The sequence below is a fragment of the Botryllus schlosseri genome, chromosome 12 (assembly GCF_051294905.1).
Source record: "Botryllus schlosseri isolate E-star chromosome 12, Bs_hap1, whole genome shotgun sequence".
NCBI classification, from domain to species: domain Eukaryota; kingdom Metazoa; phylum Chordata; class Ascidiacea; order Stolidobranchia; family Styelidae; genus Botryllus; species Botryllus schlosseri.
In genome coordinates this window covers 4,825,428-4,848,284 of record NC_137247.1, presented here as the reverse complement: position 1 = coordinate 4,848,284, position 22,857 = coordinate 4,825,428, and the positions used below count along the sequence as shown (strand labels likewise).

General features: G+C 39.1%; 2 protein-coding genes across 2 annotated transcripts in view; both read left to right on the top strand.

Annotated features, from left to right (window-relative positions):
* The window catches only part of LOC145451621 (uncharacterized), a 44,344-nt gene extending 29,511 nt beyond the window's left edge, over positions 1-14,833 (top strand). The window contains exons 19-26 of the mRNA XM_080329827.1: positions 5,926-5,971; positions 7,004-7,045; positions 7,112-7,151; positions 7,636-7,753; positions 8,577-8,659; positions 9,742-9,906; positions 11,450-11,867; positions 14,698-14,833. Coding sequence (XP_080185953.1) covers positions 5,926-5,971; positions 7,004-7,045; positions 7,112-7,151; positions 7,636-7,753; positions 8,577-8,659; positions 9,742-9,906; positions 11,450-11,867; positions 14,698-14,818 — 1,033 coding nt within the window. The 3' untranslated portion in view covers positions 14,819-14,833. The remainder of the gene's footprint in view (positions 1-5,925; positions 5,972-7,003; positions 7,046-7,111; positions 7,152-7,635; positions 7,754-8,576; positions 8,660-9,741; positions 9,907-11,449; positions 11,868-14,697) is intronic.
* Positions 14,834-15,983: 1,150 nt separating this feature from the next.
* LOC145451635 (uncharacterized) lies at positions 15,984-22,727 on the top strand. The gene is made up of 4 exons (XM_080329846.1): positions 15,984-16,134; positions 17,256-17,541; positions 18,807-18,928; positions 22,198-22,727. Exons 1-4 carry the CDS (start codon positions 16,100-16,102, stop codon positions 22,559-22,561), a joined length of 807 nt encoding a protein of 268 aa, XP_080185972.1. The 5' UTR covers positions 15,984-16,099; the 3' UTR covers positions 22,562-22,727.
* Positions 22,728-22,857: the final 130 nt, after the last annotated feature.

Here is a 22,857-nt window from a genome sequence, read left to right as displayed (position 1 = left end):
CGCCACCTTCAATAGTGCGTGAAGAGTACTAGTGTAAAAACGAGCCGTCAAGTGTAGAACCGACTCTATCACGAAGTGTGCCTCCACAATCACGAATCTCGCCGCCAATTTATTTTTGCATAAATAGTGATCGTAAGGCTGATGCGAAAACGGAGCAAAATTACTAGATTTGTTAATGCCAAAAGATGATGGTGATTCAGGCAAATTTACAATCAGTTGTGTATTTCAAGATACGTCTGAAATTTGCGAAGATATCAGACGCCACAGAGATTAGGCTCAAGAAAACCGCCTAGTACTTACGTGGATCGAAGGATGCGCGCTGCACAAATTAAGTGAAAGCAATCGACAAATCTCGACTGTTAGTGCGTTTATGCCCCGATCAATCTAACTCTGTTTGATGTTAACTTGATCAACGCGGCGTCAATGTTGGGTCAACTTCTGAATACTGTAGTGATAGTTGTGTCGATGACTAAGTTGATCACCTGCTACTTCTTAGCATCCTGTTATGCAAATCATGTAACTACGAAGCCGTCAGTAGACTATAAATACGCCTACCTACATGCCGCAAGTGGTATCGAAGCAACCTTGGCGCGATATGTTGATCGGTCTCTGTAGGACGAATCGGCTTCATTGCAGTTGCATATGCCACCGTAACGATTGGACAGGACAATGGACACGCTCGTTTTGAACGATATCGGGAAATGCCCATCGATTTCTGTTTTAGATTATGTTGGAAATTCCTTTAATAAACGCTGCTTTGCTATTGGGATCGATGCGTCACGATGTTTCCAAATTCCTGTAATGCGAGGTAGAAACGATCTTGCATAGGTTAAGTTCGTTAGCAATCGAAAAATAGCCAGTTCGTAACGCTTGTCATATCACGCATGTTTGCGAGTTCTATGCAGTAGGTCGATTGGTGATGCCGCTAAACGTGAAACGGGAAGACGTATGAGTAAATAGCGATCGAAGTTCTTTTTACAGCCGCGTCAGGTGCGAGTAGTCGAATAGACGAATACGCGTCGCGGTGCTGCTGGTTAGCCATTCTTCGAATATTTACTCGGACTGCTCGGGCGTGGAAAGACGAGACTGCCTCAGGCGAACTTACTAAACCACCACTCGCGCTTTGTATGGGGAATTCGTTAGTTTTCGGCTCAAAGTCAGTTGTAGCCGTTGTAGGTAGTTTGCGCTGTCGTCGTATTTAACGATGTAGCTTGGGAGTGTTGGAGTGTATTAAATATTAATGAGATTAGTATTATTCAGTTTCGGTGGGCGGTAGCATCATATAGTCTCTGGTATCACAACCAGTAACACAGTAATTACCAATGTCCTTAAAGATTTCGCCATTATTAGCCGCGGAAGATTCAATTTAATAGACACTCGATAAGTAGGTCCTCGATCACCGAATGCAACGCTCAAGTTGCTCTGGCACAGCCTACTTATTTACTGAAAAGATCAGTCTACGAGATTAGCAGTAGGACTTTATAGAAAGACCATTGAAATGACTAGAGATAGACTATTGCCATATAAGCCTATTGCGTACGTGGAGTACTTAAAATTCATGGTATTAAATGAATTCCCCAGTGTCTAGGTTACTGTGGAATCAGGTATCACTATCACACTGTGCTATTGGTACTATTGTTCCTTCAACAGCTTTAGTCAGTTGAAAGCCGGTGTGGATAGGTAGGGTTTGCTTTAAAACAGTTGGTTGGTTTATTAGCAATTTTATCAGTTCAATACACCACAAAAATGCGATAAAATGAAAAGATAGGAAAGTGCCGAAGCGACTTGAAGTAGTCTTTGGAATCAGACACCCACCTTGGCCTAGGCGACGTAAAAAGGAGGCATGCACACTGAATGAAAAGTAAACGATAGTATGGAAAAAAGCATGTCATGGAAGGCAAGATCGATAGGTCAGGTCATGGTCCGGTAATCTTGAGGATGGACTAGTATTTATTTAGTAGTAATTGCTTGTATTTCGACTTGAATGTGGGCATGCTCGTTGGATGGCAGGCGGTATACTGTTCCACAACGTCAGGTCTGGCATATTTGACAGCGGTAATCTTTTCGGTCGGTCATATGGTATTTGAACGACGTGGACGCACGTGTGTTGTACTTGTGCGCTTTTGATTACGAGGAAAAAAAGTCAATGAAATATTCGGAGAAATGACTGCAGTGGAATTGATACATAAACTTGGCTATTTCTAGTTTCCGCATATCTTCTATGTCTTCATAGGCATACTGTCATCTTTTCTTGTGTTAACACTGTGGATAAGTCTCATGAATAATGCAAAAACGTAATTCCAATGATCATTAGTATGTTAGAGAAATTTCTTTGTTGTCCCAAGGGAGCACATGCATGTTCTACGTCTTTGAAATTATTTGTCAATTGAGGGGGAGTCGCTATCAATCCTGTCACTAGGCTATGCTTAGGGTGTTGAAATCATTTCGGAGCATATGCTACGTAATTTACCAAATTTGGAGAAATTATAATATTCGCCATTATGTCAATTGAATGCAGTGAAATTAGCAACTGAGATGACATTGTTTGTTTAACAATGACATTGTCTCTTTTGGGGTTTTCAAGCAGGTTATTACTGTACTTTATTCATTAGTTGTTATATTTCTTTGTTTGGAGTGTGGTATTTGTGTGCCTCGAGAATCTTGCTCAGAACGGTTGTTTAGCAATTTCTGAAGTGCTCAATTGCTGTGCCGATTTGTGACATTGTTGAAAATAATCACTAGTGCTCTGTACTGTTGATTTTGATATGATCAATATCAAGCATATGCAGTGTGGAGAATCAGAGTTTTCTCAACTGTTTATTTTATGTTACTGTATACATCGTTACTCTCATGAGTGACACCGACATTAGCAAGAAGAGGCTAAGTGTAATATCCTGTATTTTGCATTTGTATAACATATACACCATCAAAACTTTGGCCAGTGCTGTGAAGATGTTTTATGGAGGCTTGGTAATATTGTGAATTGATGCTCATGTGAGTGGTATAGGCCTTTATATCAACAACTCGCAATGTGTTTGAAATCATGAATATGCAGATGATATTTACCCTGACAATCATCTAATGATTACAACATTTAGGGTTCGATATAATTTGAAATCATTTTCTCATGTTCACAGCTCCTGCTCATTGAAATATAAATATTTTGGGACAACATGACTAATTTTGACGGTGATGCACTGCACTATCAAGCTATTATCATGCGCTGATTTTGTGTAATGAGACGTTAATTGGTGACTTGGTATGTTAAGCCTTTAAAATGATTTTTGAACCCAAATTTATTGAATATCATCTGTATAACTCAGTGACATCAAGTGTTGTACCGTACCACCACACAACACAACTCTGTTATGTGTGGTAAGTCCTAAACTTTGAATCAGCATATTTTGGCCTAGGATCGAGAATGTTGTTTATGTGATTGAAGTGTTTTCCAGACTCCTCATATAGTGTCCAGTTTCGCCTGTTGTGTTCTTTCAGGTGTGACATGTTTCTTTGTTTATGGGATTGTAGTGAGAAAGTAATCTTGAGTGTGAATTCTAGCAGCTACAGGCTGTATGAAGTGTATGAGCCTTGTTCAGGGTTTTTGTTGGGCTTGACAGGGTTCATGGTATATTAACCGTTTGGCGCCGGCGTGGGTATTTTTACCCATTGCCGTTAGAGGGAAGAGTACTGTATCAGAGTCACTATATATCCCGTTCTAATCGTGCTAGGTCGTTGCTGTTTATTTCTACGGATAGATATTGTTTGTGCAAGTTCATTGATACCATAATATTTGATATATATTATATCTAAACGTCGAAATCGGATATCAAATACCGTAGATAAATATTTTGCAAAATACACTCTTTCGGCAACGCGCGCGTCATTGACCACTCTCACATAACGTACTGTATGTTTTGTTCTAGCCGTCTTAGAGCATAGTTGTTTCTTTCTGTGAAAAGCTAGTGTCCATACAAGTTCACACATATCTTCGTATCTGATATTAGTTACATATAAGGTGTTCAAAATCTATGTGATAGGCGCGTGACAAAGATATCCGCCGACCGCATCATTTCGCGGAAACGTGCGTTCCCGATACCCGTCATATACCCTGTCGTATATTTGGTTTTATTCGTCATAGCCAATTGTTGTAGTTTGTTTCTATGAATAGTGCTTGTCAGCTTCTGATTTTCTTGCTAAAACAACGATACTAGTTATGTCTGCATCGCTCAAGGTTGCATTTGAAAACCGGGAAGAGAATTCTCGCAGCCTACCGTACCAGCGTCAAGCAGATGGATGAATACTGGTCACATAACGGGATATGTATCGAGTTCTAATAGTGATATACCTTCATAGATTGTGTCTGTGAATAGTTGTTGCCTATACGATTCTAAATAATGTCTTATAGTCAAGTATAATTCGGGCTAAATACAATATTACTCAGCGCATATACCTACGCAAAAGTGTTCATCTGGATATACAAAGAGCTGTCGTGTAACGATATATATCTTTCGTTGTAGTAATGAAAGGCATTTACGGATTGTCTCTTGCAATAGAACTAGCCAATCTCCACCTTCAAGGCTAAAATAAACAACATTAGTTATGCCTATGTCACCCCAAGGCCGCTTCTAAAAATCGTGAAGAGAATTCCTGCAGACTAGCACACTAGTGTCAAACGCAGGGACGAATATCCGTAACATAATGTGTTATATCCTGAATTTTATCGGTAGTAGACATTCTTAGATTGTTTCTGTGGAGAGTACATGCCCATAACATTATATCTACATCAGACTAACAGCTAATAGTAATGTATATATCGCAACAAGACCAATTCTACACGCTGTGTATTCCCCGCAAACGTGTGTATCATGTTTGTATGAAGTGCTACCAACTAACGTCATAAACCTTACGTAGTAGTAAGATATGCGTTTGTGGTTTGTCCTTATGGTTAGGTCTTGACAATCTCCGTTTATCAATACTAAAGTGACCCATTTACGTGCTCTATAAGCTTTGTAAATGCCCCGGAAGGCTACGCTACCTAATAAATACATGCGCGTCACTCGCTCACTCGCCGATGACTCATTCACTCTGCGGTCTGGCGCGTGTTTATTGTGCAAACCCTCAGAACTGTATCTATTGGATAATGGCGATATTAGGGCGTATTAGATCGACTGAGCCATCTCCATGATCATGATTTCCTCGCCTATATGATTCACAAGAAGCCTATGTCACCAGATATCCATGTTAAGGTTTATAAACAGTACAGTAAATGTAATACGTTTCTCATCAACGAATTCTCGGCTTGCTCTGGATATAAGTGGCCAGACACAGTGCTCGAAATGATTTGAGTGGCGCAATCGGATCCGCGTTGAAGTTCTGAATCCAACGACACCTTGTTCAAGGTGTTCGAATCCCATTAAGGCACAGTTTTTCGATTTTGAAACTTGAAGTAAAATTTTTCGGAAATTGCAGCCGGCGCCAATCGGTTAAACAGGCTGGTATTGTATCCTTTTAGTTCTGTATACTTTATATTCTGTGTGGGTTTACGACCATTGAGCATCTTCGACCTGCTGTACCTATTCACATTGACATCAATGTAGACCTAATCCTTTTGTTAACAAGGCTCTCATAGTGTGAAATGAAAGAAAGTTCAATATGAGTTTACTTACAATATGCATCAGTTCCAAGAGGATGGATTTGTAGTCGTAAAGGGAAATCTGGTGTTGTTTTAATACAGGGATGAGAAATAGTGGTTAGCAAATAAACAGTGTTATTGGGCACTTTTATATTGAACTTTTCATTATTGATTTGTAACTGTAGCAAATATATTTATTAATCTCTTTACAGAAATGCTATTTAAGTGACCATAATCAAATTGATCATTGTATTCAAGCTGAATAATACTTCAGTCAATTATTTTCTTAACAGGAATGTTATAAAAGTGGTTGATGGAGTGAAAGTTAAATTACGAAAGGTAAGTCAATTTGGAAAGTTATCAGCAACCTACCTTAACAGATCTAATTGATATATATACTATTCCACAGACAAAGTTTATTGCCAATGTATTAATAGTCGGTTAGTCACCCATGTTACTGACACTGACCTGTGTCAAAAGAGATGCGATTTTGCACTGCAGTGAAGATATAATTATTAACTTCTGCAAATACTGCAGAGGTCATATTTGCTAAAACAACTATTAGCTGATCATGAGAGATTTTTGGAAATGGTAGGCCTAACTTACAATAAAATATACTTCAGGAATAGTCCAGAGTTACCTTGGCATTTTCGGTTTTGATACCCTGTAAGATAAATACTATTAAAAAGGAGTGAAGCTTTTCTTGCCTGATAAGTCTCACTACCACTGAAATGCAATTTCTATAAGGAGGCATATATTGTTTCCATGCTGACCAATGTATAAGCTCAATAACGGTTTGCTGGGGCGTGAAAATTTCTTGCTTACGTAGTCCTAAATAAGATTTTTTGAATTCACATGATTTCAATTGATGTAATCAGTATTCAATTTATTAGACAAATACCATTGTTCGGATGGGTTGGTGTCACATATTAATCAATATGTATAGTATGGACAGTTGGACACACTCATAGCTCACGCAGTTTACAATGGGCAGGCTAAATGCTAATATTTGAGTGAGATTAAACATGAATGAATAATTACATTATGTAGGGGAATCATCTTTGCCTGATCGTATATAGATTTTTAAAACTATTCGTTGATAAATATTAAAACACTATTAAAATTTGAGAAATTTCAATTGCATCTTCTGATGACACATTTTGGAGTCCTTGAATATGATTGGTTTATTCTTGACACGAGCACTGATAATGCTGTGACATATTTATTCTGCTAGATATTGACACAAGATTACAGTGTGTTTTGTGATGTTGATGAATTACGTACGGTATGTATTTTCTGATGTGCCATGTGCGTTACTATTTCGGCTTTGAAGTGCTGCCGTATTTTTGACGTGGGCATGTTTTTTTTCAGAGTCCAGCAATTGCAAGATCTAACAGCAGCAGCAGCAAAAAGGTACATGAGACTTGGATTCAAATCAAAATTGAGTGATATTTACAACCTATTTTCATTCATGTTCAGGCTCGTTTGAAAATTGTCGATCAACTGCGTGGTAGTCCAGGTGTGTATTGCTGACAGAATGTGTAAAAATTGCTACAATACTACTGTATACGCTTCGCACAAGACATGCTTTTTGTGGCAACTCCATTGATCCCAATGTGACGACTCATCTTATATCGAAACAATTAAATTGACCTATGTAAATTGATTTTAATTTACTCTAACTAGTATCAAAATATTTATGTCCACAGACAATGCCCTTGTATCTGAAATTTGGTGAGAAAAATCAAATGGTGATTATGTGATTATTCTTCAACTAATATTTAGTTATTTGTGTGGCCTTGGAAAATGCATTCCTGTTTGATTATAATCATCAATCAACCATATTCTTTGCTTGATAAGATATCAACGTGCTGATTGCTGATTTAATTATTATTATCTCATTGAATTTGACAACATTGAACAGTTGGTTAATAATCAGCAATAGCTTGCTTACCTCTTAATTCTCGCACATTTCCGTATTGCATCACACATTGTCTGTTCAGATATGAGGAGCCACCGGAGAGTTTCCTGTCGAGATTTGGGAGCTGGGGAATGTGACGGGTGGCTATGGAAGAAAAAAACAAATGCCACGTCACCTTTGTCTTCAAAATGGAGCAAAAGGTATGGTGGCGAGATCAGCTAATTTCGTGTCGTGAGATTAATTAGCTCTTGAAGGTTTGGAGGGTATATAGTGTTGACAATTAGATATATCCCATATATAGACAATGTAATGAATATGCACTGTAAAGTTTTGATCATTGCAGTGGCATCCCGTGTCACCATTGAACACACCTTAATTATTTCCCAGTAAGGTTTGATCTTAACAGCTGAAAATAGCTTGTCCACATTGTAGGAATAAAACCTTGTACTACGATAAATCGCTACCATGTTTGCCGGACTTGGTTCCGCATATTTGTGACCTGTAGATTTCAGTTGCAAGTTAAGATTTTCTATGTCCATAATAGGCTTGTTTAAAGACTCTAATCACGTCAGCCTGCTACTTAATTATGACCGTATTGCAGTCTTGTGTTCTGTCAAGTGTGACACTTCTCTTCCAATCATGTATGTTCTATGACTAAGAAGTGTCAAGTACATAATTAATGATGGTCTAAGTACTTTTAATTGTCGGTTATTATTCGAAATGTATCAAAGGTATTGGAGGTTGACTTCATGCGTTTTAGTTACCTTTTTATGGTATTGTTTTGGTTAGAGAGCTGGTTCTTTCACATTTGTGAACTCCTAGTGCTATCATTCAACCATGACTATTCAAAGCCATCATTTACGATGCCCAATATCTAAAATCATAGCTTGTGTATGTGTTGGGACCGATCTGCTTGGTTGCTCTCTTGGTAGGCAAGATCCCGAATAAAATAAACATTGTCACAAACACAACTTCGCTCCTGCAATGTTGCTCCCAATAGTTCATAAGTCTTTCCTTGTTTAGATGGGTGGTGCTGAAGGAGAATGCCTTATACACCTACCATACGGAGGAGGATGAAAAGGCAGAGAGCTACATATATTTGCCAGGTATGCTGAAGGTTTGATACTGTTTATATTGCTTCATACCATAGATAAACAAAATTTTGAATGGATTCATACCAGTTCTCATGCTACATGCAAGGAAATGTGTGTGATCTATAATTTTTCGTAATCCCTAATACAAGCATTGGATTGGAGTTAGTCACTTTCAGAATGCCCAGGAATTCCCCTGGGGCTGATAGGATGGTTTATATTTATCTGCTTTGAGGACGGAGATACCAAGACAGCATAAGGTCAGCAGGCAAGGTCATGTCTGCTCTGCCATTTTTTCTCTCCCAGCAGTAGCACCTGGTGGGCTAGCTGCACTACTATGTCAGTGGTGATAAGGCAACTTAAAATTTTCAAAACTGGATGTGATTCCGAGCTCTAGTTGCAATCTAGTTGCAATTCTTTGAAAGAATTCCTGCCATGCTCCTTGAAATTTCTGCCTTCAATGCAGATCTTGCCATTATAAAGGCTTTGATTTGTGTCGGATACTTGAGGAACTCGCGTTATGACATCATAAAGATTACGGATGACGTGAAAAGCTTGAATATTAGGGCTGTTCGACAATAACTTTTTTTCACGATTCCGGGGGATTCACTGTTGAAATTGCTAGTTTCCATAAAAAATAACGCTTCACACCAAATTTGGTTCAATTCCAACCAGTAGAAGCCGATGCAGAGCCATTTGATATTTCCGAATTTATTATTAAAAATTTTTTTTATCAAATTTTACTGTCAACCCCTCAAAATTGTTCAGCTGTCTAAAAAATAAAACGACGCGAAACAAATTCGACGCAATTCCAACCAGTAGAAGGGAATTTATTTGAGTTTTTCAAGTATAATTCTGGGATTTTCCACCGTCAATGTCATTCTTTCAAATCCTCAACCTTCAACTGTAATAACTCCGCTTCTACTGGTTGTAACTTGGCAAAGATTGTTACGTATCGTTCTTTTGGGCAACTTGAACAATTTCATGAGCCTGACAGCAAAATTTGAAACTGTGGAACCGTGGTATGGTGTTTTGTGTAAAATGCAGCTCCTTCTTTTGAATTTCAATCTCACCGTTTGTCTGTGTCTGACTTTTAGGATATAAAGTTACTCCGACAGTGGAGAGTAAAAAGAAGTTCGCCTTCCGTGTGGCACATCCCGAGCGGAAAACTTTCTATTTTGCATCCGACCGACAAATGGACATGACGAGATGGATGAATAAGTTGGGACTTGCTGCCATCGAATACACTTTTACAGAAACAGGTATTTTGTTATGAAAATATTATTGAATTGTACCTCCAACAGTCTCTTCAAAAACAGGTTTGTTCTATGAGACTCAATTCATTGAATAGCCTGCTATTCTGAAAACTGCCATTCATGTCGTATTCACAACCAGTCTATAGCAATTGTAAGATGTGGGCTCTGTATACAAAGCAAATGTGGTGGTGTCTTCATATTATCATTGAAGGGTAAACTGTTGCAACCTTAATATGTATCATGCGAGTGCACAGTCCACCTATGAATGATTTTGTGTATACCAACAAGTTCCTGATGACTCAATGCTAATTTATGTGAGTGTACTGCAAACTGATTCAGTTTTATGCTTGCCATGTTTTTAACAAGAAAAGATGATGTAGTGCCTCTTGCTGTCGCCATTACACCAAAACAACTTTACCATCCTATATAAACACCCTAGAATTATGGCGTCTATGCCTTCTTGTTAACAAAGCGTTCAACAGTGAGGTTAATTATCACTGCAGGATGCGAGAATTTCGTTTTGGCAGTAACTGGAGTGCTTTCATTGCTGGAAAGTATTGAAGAAAGTGTAGCTAATTGATAAAACGGATTGCTAGCACAGGCTGGGAGTAGCATTTTTGTCAATTACCGGCATACTCATGTGCTCTGATCAGAGCACAGTTTGTCTAATCATAGATATTTGAATTATAAATCAAGAACAGGATTTAGCGGGGTTGTGACCAAGTCGCAAGGCTCCGAGTCGCAAGTCAATCTCACTTGTATAGTTTTGACTCGAGTCAAGTCAAGTCATTTTCAATTCACCGCTGAGTCAAGTCCGAGTCATGATATTATTGTTGAGTCCAAGTTTGACTGCTCAGTTTTCAGTTTGAGTCTTGTTAAACCCACTTTTTATAACTCTGTTTGGTGGTATCGAATGGTTCGCATTCATAATATAGTGATTTTACTCGCACAGCCTCCGGTCGCATTTTCAAGTACCAGTACCACTAGACGAAATCCCAATAGTGTGGTTACTTTACTATTCTTTAAAATTACAATGAAATGTCGGTCTTGGCCGTCTGAGACTCGAGTTATATGACTTGGTTAGAGTTAAAGCATCACTAACAAGGCAAGATTTGATGTGATGGCTGCAATTGTTTCTTCTCCACAAGCTTATCTAGGCAGGGTGGAACTGAGTCGAATGACAAAAGAAGTACTTCCAGTTAAAGTCTTGTTAAACCCACTTTTTATAACCCTGTTTGGTGATATCGAATGGTTCGCATTTATAATATACCAATGTTCCTCACTTTTAGCAGTTTCTGGTGAAAATGCGCGATGACTCGAGTCCAAGTCGAGTCAATACACCGTTTGACTCGAGTCAAGTCATTTACGTATTTTGAGAAAATGACTCGAGTCAAGTCATTAGAAAATCGTGACTTGAATCGAGTCACGACTCGAGTCATTACAACCCTGGGATTTAGATTCGTAAATATCAGATTTGATCATCTCTCGTGGATATATCCGTCTTAGAGTCCCGTTCTAGTCAATTACGGTACTTTTTTCAATTTCGCAGTCAATCATACCCCGAAAGAGGAGAACTTTGTCAGCGAGAGCGATTCGGAAGACACGTCGGGCGCGGAATCGGCCAACAGCTCCCCGGAAAAGCCCCTGAAACCCCACGCGGACAACCTGGCCACTTCGACGCCGCCCAGAAGCCGCGGTCAGAGACACATGTCCACACTGCCGGATTTAAACCGCAGTGCCCGATATCCTAAGAATAAAGCAGAGCAGCTGAAATCGTCTGCGGCGACGCAAGTCGCTGACACGACGCCGGAGAAGGCTAGGAACCGGTCGAAGTCTGAGTCTAACCGTCCACGGTCATCAGCTGTGCATGAGTACCAGGGTGGTGGGGTCGATCCTAAGTTGGATGTTTCGCGGAATACGCCGACGCATGTTAAGAATGGAAGACAATGGAACGATGACATGAAACGGTATGTATTTTTTGATGGAGTTAAAGCAGTCAGTGGTGCTTCTTGTATGGAAGCAGAAAGAGATGATGGAAACTGTAGAAGTCAGAGCACAAGCCAAGTCAAGGTTCCGAGTCGGAAGTCAATCTCACTTATATAGTTTTGACTCGAGTCAAGTCCAGTCGAGTCATTTCTATTCACCACCAAGTCGAGTCCAAGTCACCGAGTAGATTGTCGAGTCCGAGTCATAGTGATTTGACTCGAGTCAAGAGTCCAAGTCATTGTGTTGACTGTTCAGTTCCGAGTTGATGTCATGTGAAACCTACTTTTTACAACTTTGCTCGGGGATATCGAATGCTTCGCATTCATAATATGCTAATTTTCCTCTCTTGAACAGTTTTTGGTCGCTTTTCTAAGTACCAGTACTGATAGACGAAATAAATACAGTGTGATAACTTCACTATTCTTTGAAACTGCAATGAAATGCCTGTCTTGGTAAACCCAGTCTCGAGTCGTATGACTTGGTCCGAGTCATGCACAATGACTAGAGCACAAGTCTAGTCAAGTCATTTTTTGTTTTCAAGAAAATGGCTCGAGTCTAGCCGAGTCACTAAAAATCACGACTTGTGTCGTGACTCGAGTCATTACAACCCTGGTAGAAGTAGCCATTTTCAAGACTTTTCAAAACGACGTCAAATTTAAGGAAAAATATTCAGGCGGCGTAGATTCGGTCGCATGCTTTTTATGACTATGTACATTTCATGTAGGCGTGATTTTCGCAAGAGATATGGAGTTGCCATTGTACGGGACATGTTTTGACAATTTCACTCAAGCATATCCGGAAACTACTTTTCTACCTCACCTAGAATCCAAATCACAAAACTAAGTAGTTATGCCTAAAAACTTTTTGAGTAAAAGTTCAGGTACGGTATCTAAAATCGTACATGTATAAGTTGTGCAAGTATGCAAAACGTGCCCGAGTGCCCTGAAAAAGTAAAAGTGCTCCTTATTGTGACCGCCTCTGCACTCGGAGTCACAGACTTGTAATCCTGTAGTTTCCGAGTCCAAGTGGAACGCGAACGGGTTAACTAAGAAATTCGTTATTACCAGAATGTATCCAAAGCATTGCATATACCATGATAATAATGATGTTAATTTAGCGTGGGCCTAGTAGATGCTGCATTGTTGAACTCAAAAGCCTGAAACGCCAGTATGTAATCAGATGCGGTTTGATTGTGACCTCCAGTGAATCGACCTATATTGTCACAAGTCCGGTAGGGTTTATCTGCTAGGCCTAGCTACGAAAATATCAAACATTGCTAGACACAGCGAAATTTAATCGTCAATATCGATATCATGTTGCATGTAAATCAGGCTCCACCCAAAGCCAAGATCGATATAAAAGTTGATTCACTTCACATTAAGGGGACCCCGTTTTTATAAAAGATTACTAAAGCTAGGAATAGCTCTGTAGCAATTGGTCACTGCGATACTCATACTGATCGTACGGAACTAAGTCCATGCCTCCATGACTCATGGTTTCGTGACAGCATAATCCTACACCGTTAAATGCTTGTTTAGTATTGACAGTACATTGAAAAAAACCAAGCGGTGCAAAATTTCACCGCATAATCCTACACCGTTAAATGCTTGTTTAGTATTGACAGTACATTGAAAAAAACCAAGCGGTGCAAAATTTCACCATGTCACAATCTCTCTTCAGGTTCTGAATTTAACTCAACTTTTCTGTATACTGCGCGGCAGCGGTACTCCGCCTTTTTAGTTTGGGGACTGGTCAAATTTCAAAACCAAATTTGGAGACAGGCGAACCATTCAGAAATCAAAATTGACTCCAAAATGTAATTACGATAATTGAATGCAACATCAAGCACTTCAATTCAAGAATTTTCTGTTGTCCTCTTGATAATATAATTTATAGACTACACTTCTTATGCGTGGTGCTATTTAGTTTCTGCGTGCACGGCCATGATTTTCATTCATCGATTTCTTTGAGAACTGCAACTTTGCTGTTGCTAGCCTCTATGTATAAATGTCGCTTAATTTAACGAATTTTGTTGAAAAACTCTACGTAGCTTCCCCGTGTAGCTGGTCTCAATAGGTTGTAGGCTACTTTTCGGTTGCTTGGTTTGGTGCAGCATTGCGACTTTAGGTAAGTCCCCAGCAGAACATAACTCACGATGTAGAAAAACACTTTCCAAATTTCCCAATCAGTTAAAGTTCACTGTTTCATTTCTCCAAGTAATGGATATTGGACAAGTGCCATACATCTTGCATTTACCCCCCCGACGAGTGTCAGCTGAAAATATTCAAGTTTATTTCAATATGATCATGAATATCCGCTCAAGATTGATGCGCAACAATCAAAGGCCATAAATTGTCAACAAAAAGAGTTTGTGTGTCATTTAAAAATAGTACACTGAATGCACTCGTATTCGACATTTCGTGCTGGTGACGTCATATTTTGTGATGCGATCATTGATATACGATGTTCTTTTTAATTCTCTACTAGTTGCTGATGATTACCCCTGACAAGTGTTAGCCGGGTTTATTTCAACACTATTTGTGAAAGCTAGTAACTTGAAGCTCTCTGTGCTTGCGATTTCAATTTCAACCAATTTCAAAATACTTCATATATATGCTGTGTGTTGTTGCAGGCTGTCTTCGTGTATTGTGACAAAACAAAAATACGTTGCTCGTACATAGTGCTTGTTTTTTTGATGCTTTGATTTGTTTTCCTTTCGCTTGCCTGCCTATTGTGATTGTCCGCAGAAATCACTGACTCAGGAAGATCAACGCTTCCTCCATCGTTTAATTCAATGGTGTTGCATTGCAGGAAGCAGCCTGTAAACGGCAGTTCGGATCCGAATGAGTTAGTGGCTGGTCGCACCGGGCCGGGGGACGTGATGGCAGCAGTGAAGCCTCAAGCCAACAAGGTTAGTTATTATTGGATTTGACGATGGTATATTTTGTTGCAGTGTTTCTCTGTATTTGGAAAATATGCTCTTTCAATGTAACTATTGCATCTATCTCGTTATTTCACATATCTTTTGGAATTTATCGACAATAGAGTAGTTTGATTAAGCGTTCCTGTATTCTGCAGTCTATATATCATTATTAGAAAAGCTTCTTGGAGGTACAGAACTTCAATATACAATTGAATACCGGTAGTATATTCATATTGAAATAACCTGGATATTTTCGGGTGACACTCGTCGAGGTAAAAGAACATCGTATATCAACAATCGTATAACAAAATATGCCGTCACCAGCATGAAAGTTCGAATATGAGAGCGTTCAATGTACTATTTTTAGACGGTACACGAACTCTTTTTGTTGACACAGCCTAGGCTGGTGTATTTTGATAAAAGTCGACTCCTTGTACCATCTTAAGTACATTTGAACGCTCTCGTATTCGAAATTTCATGCAGGAGACGTCATATTTTGTGCTACGATTGTTGATGTACTCTGTTCTTTTCCATTCTCTACTAGTTGCTGACGATTACCCCTGACGGGTGTCAGCCGAAAATATTCGGGCTCATTTCAATATGAATATACTATCCAATATCATTATTAGAATGCAAAATATTTGAACATTGGCCCTAAAACTCTAACTGCGGCAGTTGTACGTATTTTGAAGGGAAGTGTGATGTAGATATTGAACGTGTGCCAACCTTACACAACTGTATATGAACAGTCAATTTCACCAGGGCTGTATTGACTCTATATGACTTACTCAAGTTTCGTATATTAGGACTGGTTATTGAAAAATAGGCGCCGAAACCGTCTTTTATGTTTGAATAAACATGTTTAAAGACGTGAAAAACGAGTAGCCTACCGTATTATATGAATTCGAAACCTTCGATATCACCCAAGAGTTTCACATAAGTGCGTTGAACTCGATATTGAACAATAAACACCATGACTTGTACTCGAGTCTTAACACCATCACTTGGACTCGACTCATTGCAATTGCAAATGACTCGAGTGAAAACTATAAAAGTCAACTTGACTTGTGACTCGGAACCTTGTTACTTGGCTACAACCCTGCCATTTCATGACCAATGTAGTTTTCTGCAAAAGTTCGAATTTTGTAATGCTAGGAAGCCTTGCATTAATGGCGTGTTACTCTGCCTTATCAGGATGTAGATGAGCGTCAATCTACCACTGAACCTGAAACGTTATCGACAAATCGTAGACAGGAATCAAAGTCCATCACGGTATCGCCTGGCAAGGAAATGGAAAATTATGCCAAAAGCACTTCGCGACTACGGTATGGTTTACTTTGTATTACTATGATTAATCGTTGCAACCTACTATGCTGGATTAAAAGTCCCACCATGCAACTCAGTATAATCCTTGCCCGAAATCTAATCCAACTTTAAGCGCCAGGATTAACAGTTTTGATCAGGCGATTAGCCCTCTTCCGGATAAGCTAACTTTACGATCTCCGCCCTAATTGAAAAATAGGCAATTGTACTACAATTAGATGCAATTCAAAATTTATTATATCACTGCGGGTCATTGCGACCTACTCATGGATCAGGCCAGTAGGCCTAATCATCAATAGAATGCATAGCTCGTCGCGGAGAAATCAAAGTAGCTTTTTTCTAATTTGTTTATTTTTCTGGTCAAGTTATGGCCGAAAGAGAATGAAAACTTTGCATAAAGTTAATTTTCTCAAAGTGTGTAAATGATTCCACATTTTATTACTTGTTTTGCTTTTTCAAATGACATTAGAACCTGTATCGTCTAAATAAGTGGTTCTCAACCTGTGGTACGCGAAGTTATTTCAGGTGGTACGCAGTAAATGCGTTTCTATTTTAGTATTCTTATCTACTGTAAGAAATGTCTTCGTAGTTTGCACAGTGAAATACTTTTCGCGTCATTCGACTCAGTTTCACCCCGCCTAGATAAGCTTGTGGAGAAGAAACAGTTGTCCACCCCGGGAGGGACCGTTCACACTTTCATATGTGTGCCCTGGAGTAGACTTCTATCGAAATACTCCAGCCTATGCTGTGTCAACAAAAGGAGTTCGTGTACCATCTAAAATTAGTACATTGAACTCACGTTTGAAATTTCATGCTGGTGACGTCACATTTTGTGGTACGATTGTTGATTTGTATACAATGTTCTTTCCAATTCTCTACTAGTTGCTGACGATTACCACTGACAAGTGTCAGCCTAAAATATTTGAGCTCATTTCAATAACTAGTTTATTCCACCCATGTTAATAATCCTATACCTTTATACATTTGAAGTTTTAGTTTGTCGTAAATTTGATAGTGCACAACCATATCATAGAGACTTGAAGTAGAAAAAGGTTGAAAACCACTGATTTAAATGCACACATTTTCTTGTAAATCATTAATTTTTCTGTTGTTCCTTTGTTAGCGATTCAAACGACGGCCAATCGGTCGCTGCAACTGTGCGCCAAGACATCATCGTGCGACCCAAGGCAAAATCGGAGGCTGCGCAGCGCCCTCTGGTGGAGAAACCCATGTCTGCCAAGAAGGGAAGCTCGATCGGCGACCTGTACAAGGAATTGCAACACGCCGACGTGGACTTCCGCGGGGTTAATAGGAGAACGACGTTACGCCGGAAAATGACGATACTGTCGAGAGACCCAAAGAAGAACGATTTGATGCTCAGGAAGAGGGCGCTGCAGCGACAGATAAAGGTGAATTTATCTTGATTTCTCGTCCGACTTGATTTCACAAGATTTCACAATTTTTGGTAACTCGAGTCAATCTGAGTATTGACTCGACTTGTACTCAAATCATTGCGCGTGATTGGAACCAATTCACATGACTCGAGACTGGTATGGCCCAGACATACATTTCGTTATAACTTCGAATCATAGTAAAGTTACCACGTTATTTGGATTTCGTCTATCAGCCCTGATACTTGTAAATCTGGCCGGAAAGTGTTAAAACTGAGAAAATTCACTATATTATGAATGTTAGCCATTCTATATCACTCGAGCCGAGTTCAAAAAGTGGGTTGTCAAAAAGTGGGTTGAACTGAAAACTGAACAGTGAACATAGTGACTTGGACTCGAGTCAAAATACTTGACCTGGCGGTGACTTGAAAATGACTCGACTTGACTCGAGTCAAAACTATAAAAGTAAGATGGACTTGTGACTCGGAACCTTGTGACTTGGCTACAACCCTGGTAACAATGTATTCATTAGTCGAATTTGCTCGACTCGGGCGCACGTAGCTTTTCGACTGAATCTCATCAGGAGATAATTCAGTAATTGTGGTTAACCAAATTCGAATGAACTATAAAAAGAATTTGGCTAACTGCAATTACTGACGTACGCTCCTGATGAGAGTCAACGGAAAACATTTGTCAATATGATTACATTGTCTGTTGCGATTTCGAAGATCTGTACTTCTGAAATCCTATATAATTTGTAACGTCGATAGTGCCACACTCTCACACTTCTTGGATGTCCGAAATTTGAACTTAAAGAATCTTCGCAGCAGCGCCTCTGAGATCATTTGTCAAACGGTACATTTGCAGACTTGTGATGATTGCTCAATAGCTTAAATCCGGCGTCATGTACTTGATTAAGCAAGAATGAGTGCGCATTATTCTCCCATCACTAATTGCCTGACGCATTGAGCTGCGTGAAGGCTCCAAAAGAGTACTTTTGTCGGTTGCTTTGCTACGTAGGCTTTCTCCAGCTGCTAAGGTAAAACGATAAAAGCGTTCTTTTGGAACATTACCACAGCTCACTGTGACACGCAAGGATATTGGCAATAGTAAAAATTATGCAGAGTATATCTGTATGGAAACTGCTGAAGGTGTAATAATGACGTCCAATGTGTTTGTCGCGTTCACGTTACGTTGGTGTTGAATTGGGAACTCAGCAATTTATAACCACCGATTGTTCAGTATGTAGACTTTGTGTTTTTAATTCTGGTAAACTGTTCCAGGCCAAGGAAGGTGAATTGGAATATTTCAAACAGCTCGACGACAAGGTGATTACTTCCGACGTGATTCACGACTGGATCAACCAACATCAATCATATTTCACGGAACTCGGCACTATTCGAAGGTGTGTTATGCGCCATGACATCCGGTGTTCATATTGCGTAGTCATAGCTATATATCCACTCAAAACAAAGTACGCCACACGGGCTTTGTAGTTATTTGACATTTCATTTGAATACTTTTCATACACGCTGATCAGTAGGGCGGGTTTTTTTTTTCTGAAAAAAAGAAAATTTTGAACTAAAAAATCAAAATTTTGACTTTTTTTGACCTAAAAAAACTGAAGTTTGACCAAATTTTGACCTAACGTATGCAAATTAGGTGTTTTCCCACATAATGTTAAAATTGCACCACTTATCTTCATTTCTGGTTTGAACTGACTGTCCTGGTTTGAACTGACTGTCCTAACGAAGTAGTTTGGCCTGAAAAAAACGTTTTTGGATTAGAAACGGGCATGTTTTTACTGGAAAAAAACAATATTTTAACGAAATCTGGCCCTATGAAGAATTCCAGTGGTTACAATATGTATTATGGTAGAAATAATTGAAATATTTTGTAGTACGACGAGAGATGCCTTTCTACATTCTTGGGTAGAAAGTGTCTGTCCTTACTAAGAAGCTTGTCAAGGACGTTCGACAGCAGCAGTTGTTGGCCGACAACACTCAAGCTGTGCGTACACTGCTGGTGACACACCTTGTTGCTTGATTCTGACAACGTTGTCTACATCACAATTTTTTATCATGTGCTTCTTAATATAAGAATGATGCAATGCACAAGAAGTCTTTCTTCAGTTAGAATATTGCGGTACGTTCACCATAACACCATGTCTACCTATTATTTTTTTTTTACCGTTTATGATTCACAATGAGCAGACGATTAGCCGTTTACAACGGTAGGCCTATAAAATAGGCTAAAAGCGGTAAAATATCAAATTATAAGTTCACCAACAGTGCTAAATCTACGATACAAACAAAATGCAGACGTCAAAATTTTTTAAATTTTATGAATAATTTTGACAAATTTTGACCTAACGCTACAATTTTGTCAAAATTTTGACATGTCAAAAAAAAACCCGCCCTACTGATCAGTAATAATAATATGTAATTGTGTGTGTCGGCCGTGGATCTTGTTCTGTGGAAAATGATTCTTTCTATTTGAATAGATATTAATAGATTTTGGCGTTCGGGTAATCTTTTGTAAACCGTTTCATCACAGTTGGTATTGAATTTTCAGCTCGTCCAAATTAGAGCAGAATTCGAATTACAGCTACACAGTTTTTTCCAAATTAGATTTAGAATAAGAGTTACTGAATCCTCAAACTGGTTCATTGAAACAAATCATTGTTCGTTCCTATGAGCATGAGAATGGGAAATGTCTTTTCGCACTGTACAGGGAAGTCAGAAATTAGCAGTGTTGGGATCAAGTCACTGCCTTCGAGTCACGAGTCATTTTCGAGTCATTCCACATTTTGATTCAAGTCAAGTCAATCGATTTTTAAAGGTGACTCGAGTCAAGTCAAGTCACTCGATTTTCGGAGGTGACTCGAGTCAAGTCAAGTCACGAGTCAAGTCACAATTCAAGTCAAGTTGTATTTTCGAAGTATGAGGCATGATAACGTCATTGAATTTTGCTAGCTGTCTGAAATACAGACTGAGGGGTCATTGATTTTGAACCGATGAACGAATATAGAGTTAAATATAAACGCAAGAAGGCGCTGTATCGCTTTCATATAGGCCTACGTATAACTGCTAAACCTTAGTTTATATTTACCAGCCAAGATAGAGAATAGATACGAATCGATAAAATGCAATACCTTACGCATTTACAAATCGATATGATACAATTCAAGCCTGCGCCAATGGTTGAGGACTGTATAAACTATATTCGAATTCAATTTCAATAAAACAAGAAGTTTGGTTAAGGTGAAAACAGAGAACGGAAATTACTTTACTATACTAGTTTACGACAACTTAAGCTGTAAGCTTCGATCACTTCGTTTGCTGTAAATTTATATGTGAGAGAACAATGGAGGCTCAGTAAAACGCACGATTATTGAATGATCGGTTGCTCTCACGGGTTACAGGAGCGTTTCGCGAACAATCCGAACATATGCAAGATACAATGATTTTGATGGACACCGATTACTTGTGACTTGAAATTGACTCGTGAATTTTGCTCCGAGTCACGAGTCAATCCACATTTCTGATACGTCGAGTCAAGTCAAGTCATTTTAGCAAAGTGACTCGAGTCAAGTCAAGTCATACCAAAAAGGTGACTCGAGTCTAACTCGAGTCAAGTCATGACTCGAGTCATCCCAACACTGGAAATTAGAGTTGGATTAATATTAATTAGAGCATAGAAACATTTCACAAATTCTATTAGATTAGAATTAGAATCACTGAGTTCGCCAAAACTCATATATTCAATCAAGTTCTGCTTATGTGCATGAGAATAGCTAATGTATGTACATTAGGGCTGCTCAAAAATAACTTTTTTTTCCCGATTCAAGCCGGTCGCCTCTTAAATCGTCAGGTTGCAGTAGAAAACCTTGCTCACCAAATTTCACTCGATTCCAACCAGTAAAGGCCTCCGCAGATCCAATTAAAATTTTTAATTTATTATGGAAAATTAAAAAAAAAAAAATTCCAAATTTTTCTGCCAACCCCATGAAATTGTTGAGCTGTCTTCAAAGACGTTGCAAAACAAATTTGAGTTAATTCCGACCAGTAGAAGCGGAGTTATGTGAGTTTTTCGTTGATAAATCCCGGATTACCCACCGATCAAGGATAATCCCAGGAATATCATCGAAAAACTCACATAACTCCGCTTCTGCTGGTCGGAATTGACTCAAATTTGTTTTGCAACGTCTTTGAAGATAGCTCAACAATTTCATGGGGTTGGCAGAAAAATTTGGAAATTTTGTTTTTCAATTTTCCGTAATAAATTAATTTTAATTGGGTCTGCGGAGGCCTTTACTGGTTGGAATCGAGTGAAATTTGGTGAGCAAGGTTTTCTACTGCAACCTGACGATTTAAGAGGTGACCGGCTTGAATCGGGAAAAAAAGTTATTTTTGAACAGCCCTAATGTACATTGTACATGTACTGCAAGCTTGGCTCGTTTCACACTAGGCTATACAGTTGTCTGTAGATTTTACAGGAAAACCAGGTATTAGAATTGGAGCAAAGAAACATTTCACAAATTGAATTAGAATTAGATTACCTAGACTTACCTTATTGTCCAAGTCTGGTCGTGAGACGTTAATAATGTTCAGACTTCAGACCACTGTCCTAAAGAGAACGTTGATAAACATTGTGTTTTTCTCTCACTTTCAGGTTATCACAGAAAAGAAAAAACGCAAACAAACCGGCCAAGGTCGAAATGGAGTCGGAAGAGAATCGGAGTTGTGAAGAAGTGTTCACTCCAAGCACAACTACCAATGCCTCAATTGTAACCCCGCCGGTGCCGGCAAAGCGGACTTCATTATTATTAAGCGAATCGCCTCACGAAAACGAACTATCGCCGATCGATTCCTTACACAAGGAAGCAAGGGTACGCCCCAGGTCTTGGGCGATATCTGCTTCGGACAGCGACGCGGTGAAAGCGAGGTCGGCGCGGTCCACTTCTCCTCGTCCGCGGTCGTCGGCACAGAACGCACATTCAGAGTTAGATAAATCGTATTTAGAGACGGATCTATAGCCGTGAATTTCTGTAACTATATCTATGCAAGTTGATGTAACGGTATGGAAACGTTTGGTGTTTACCGAACAGTTTAGGCTTCCTGGATTTCTGTATCTTGCGCTTAACAAATTTTTTCTAATGGTACCTGTTTTTCGATAATAAATGCACTAAATCTAACCGTGAACGTAATGCGATTTGCTCTGCGGCTTTGGGTGTGGACCTACCCTTTAGAAGGCAAGTTAGTCAGCAATGTCAAGACAGTTTTATTGAAGAAAAACGATCATCAGGGTGTGTTGCAGATGTTTTAGTCGACT

What these genes read in the sequence shown, in the direction of transcription:
- LOC145451635 (XM_080329846.1), top strand. Translation starts at nt 16,100, where the DNA reads ATGGAAAATTATGCCAAAAGCACTTCGCGACTACG. An exon ending in AAAAGCACTTCGCGACTACG is followed by an intron (nt 16,135 to 17,255) that starts GTATGGTTTACT and finishes TTCCTTTGTTAG; the next exon opens with CGATTCAAACGACGGCCAAT. An exon ending in CGCTGCAGCGACAGATAAAG is followed by an intron (nt 17,542 to 18,806) that starts GTGAATTTATCT and finishes AAACTGTTCCAG; the next exon opens with GCCAAGGAAGGTGAATTGGA.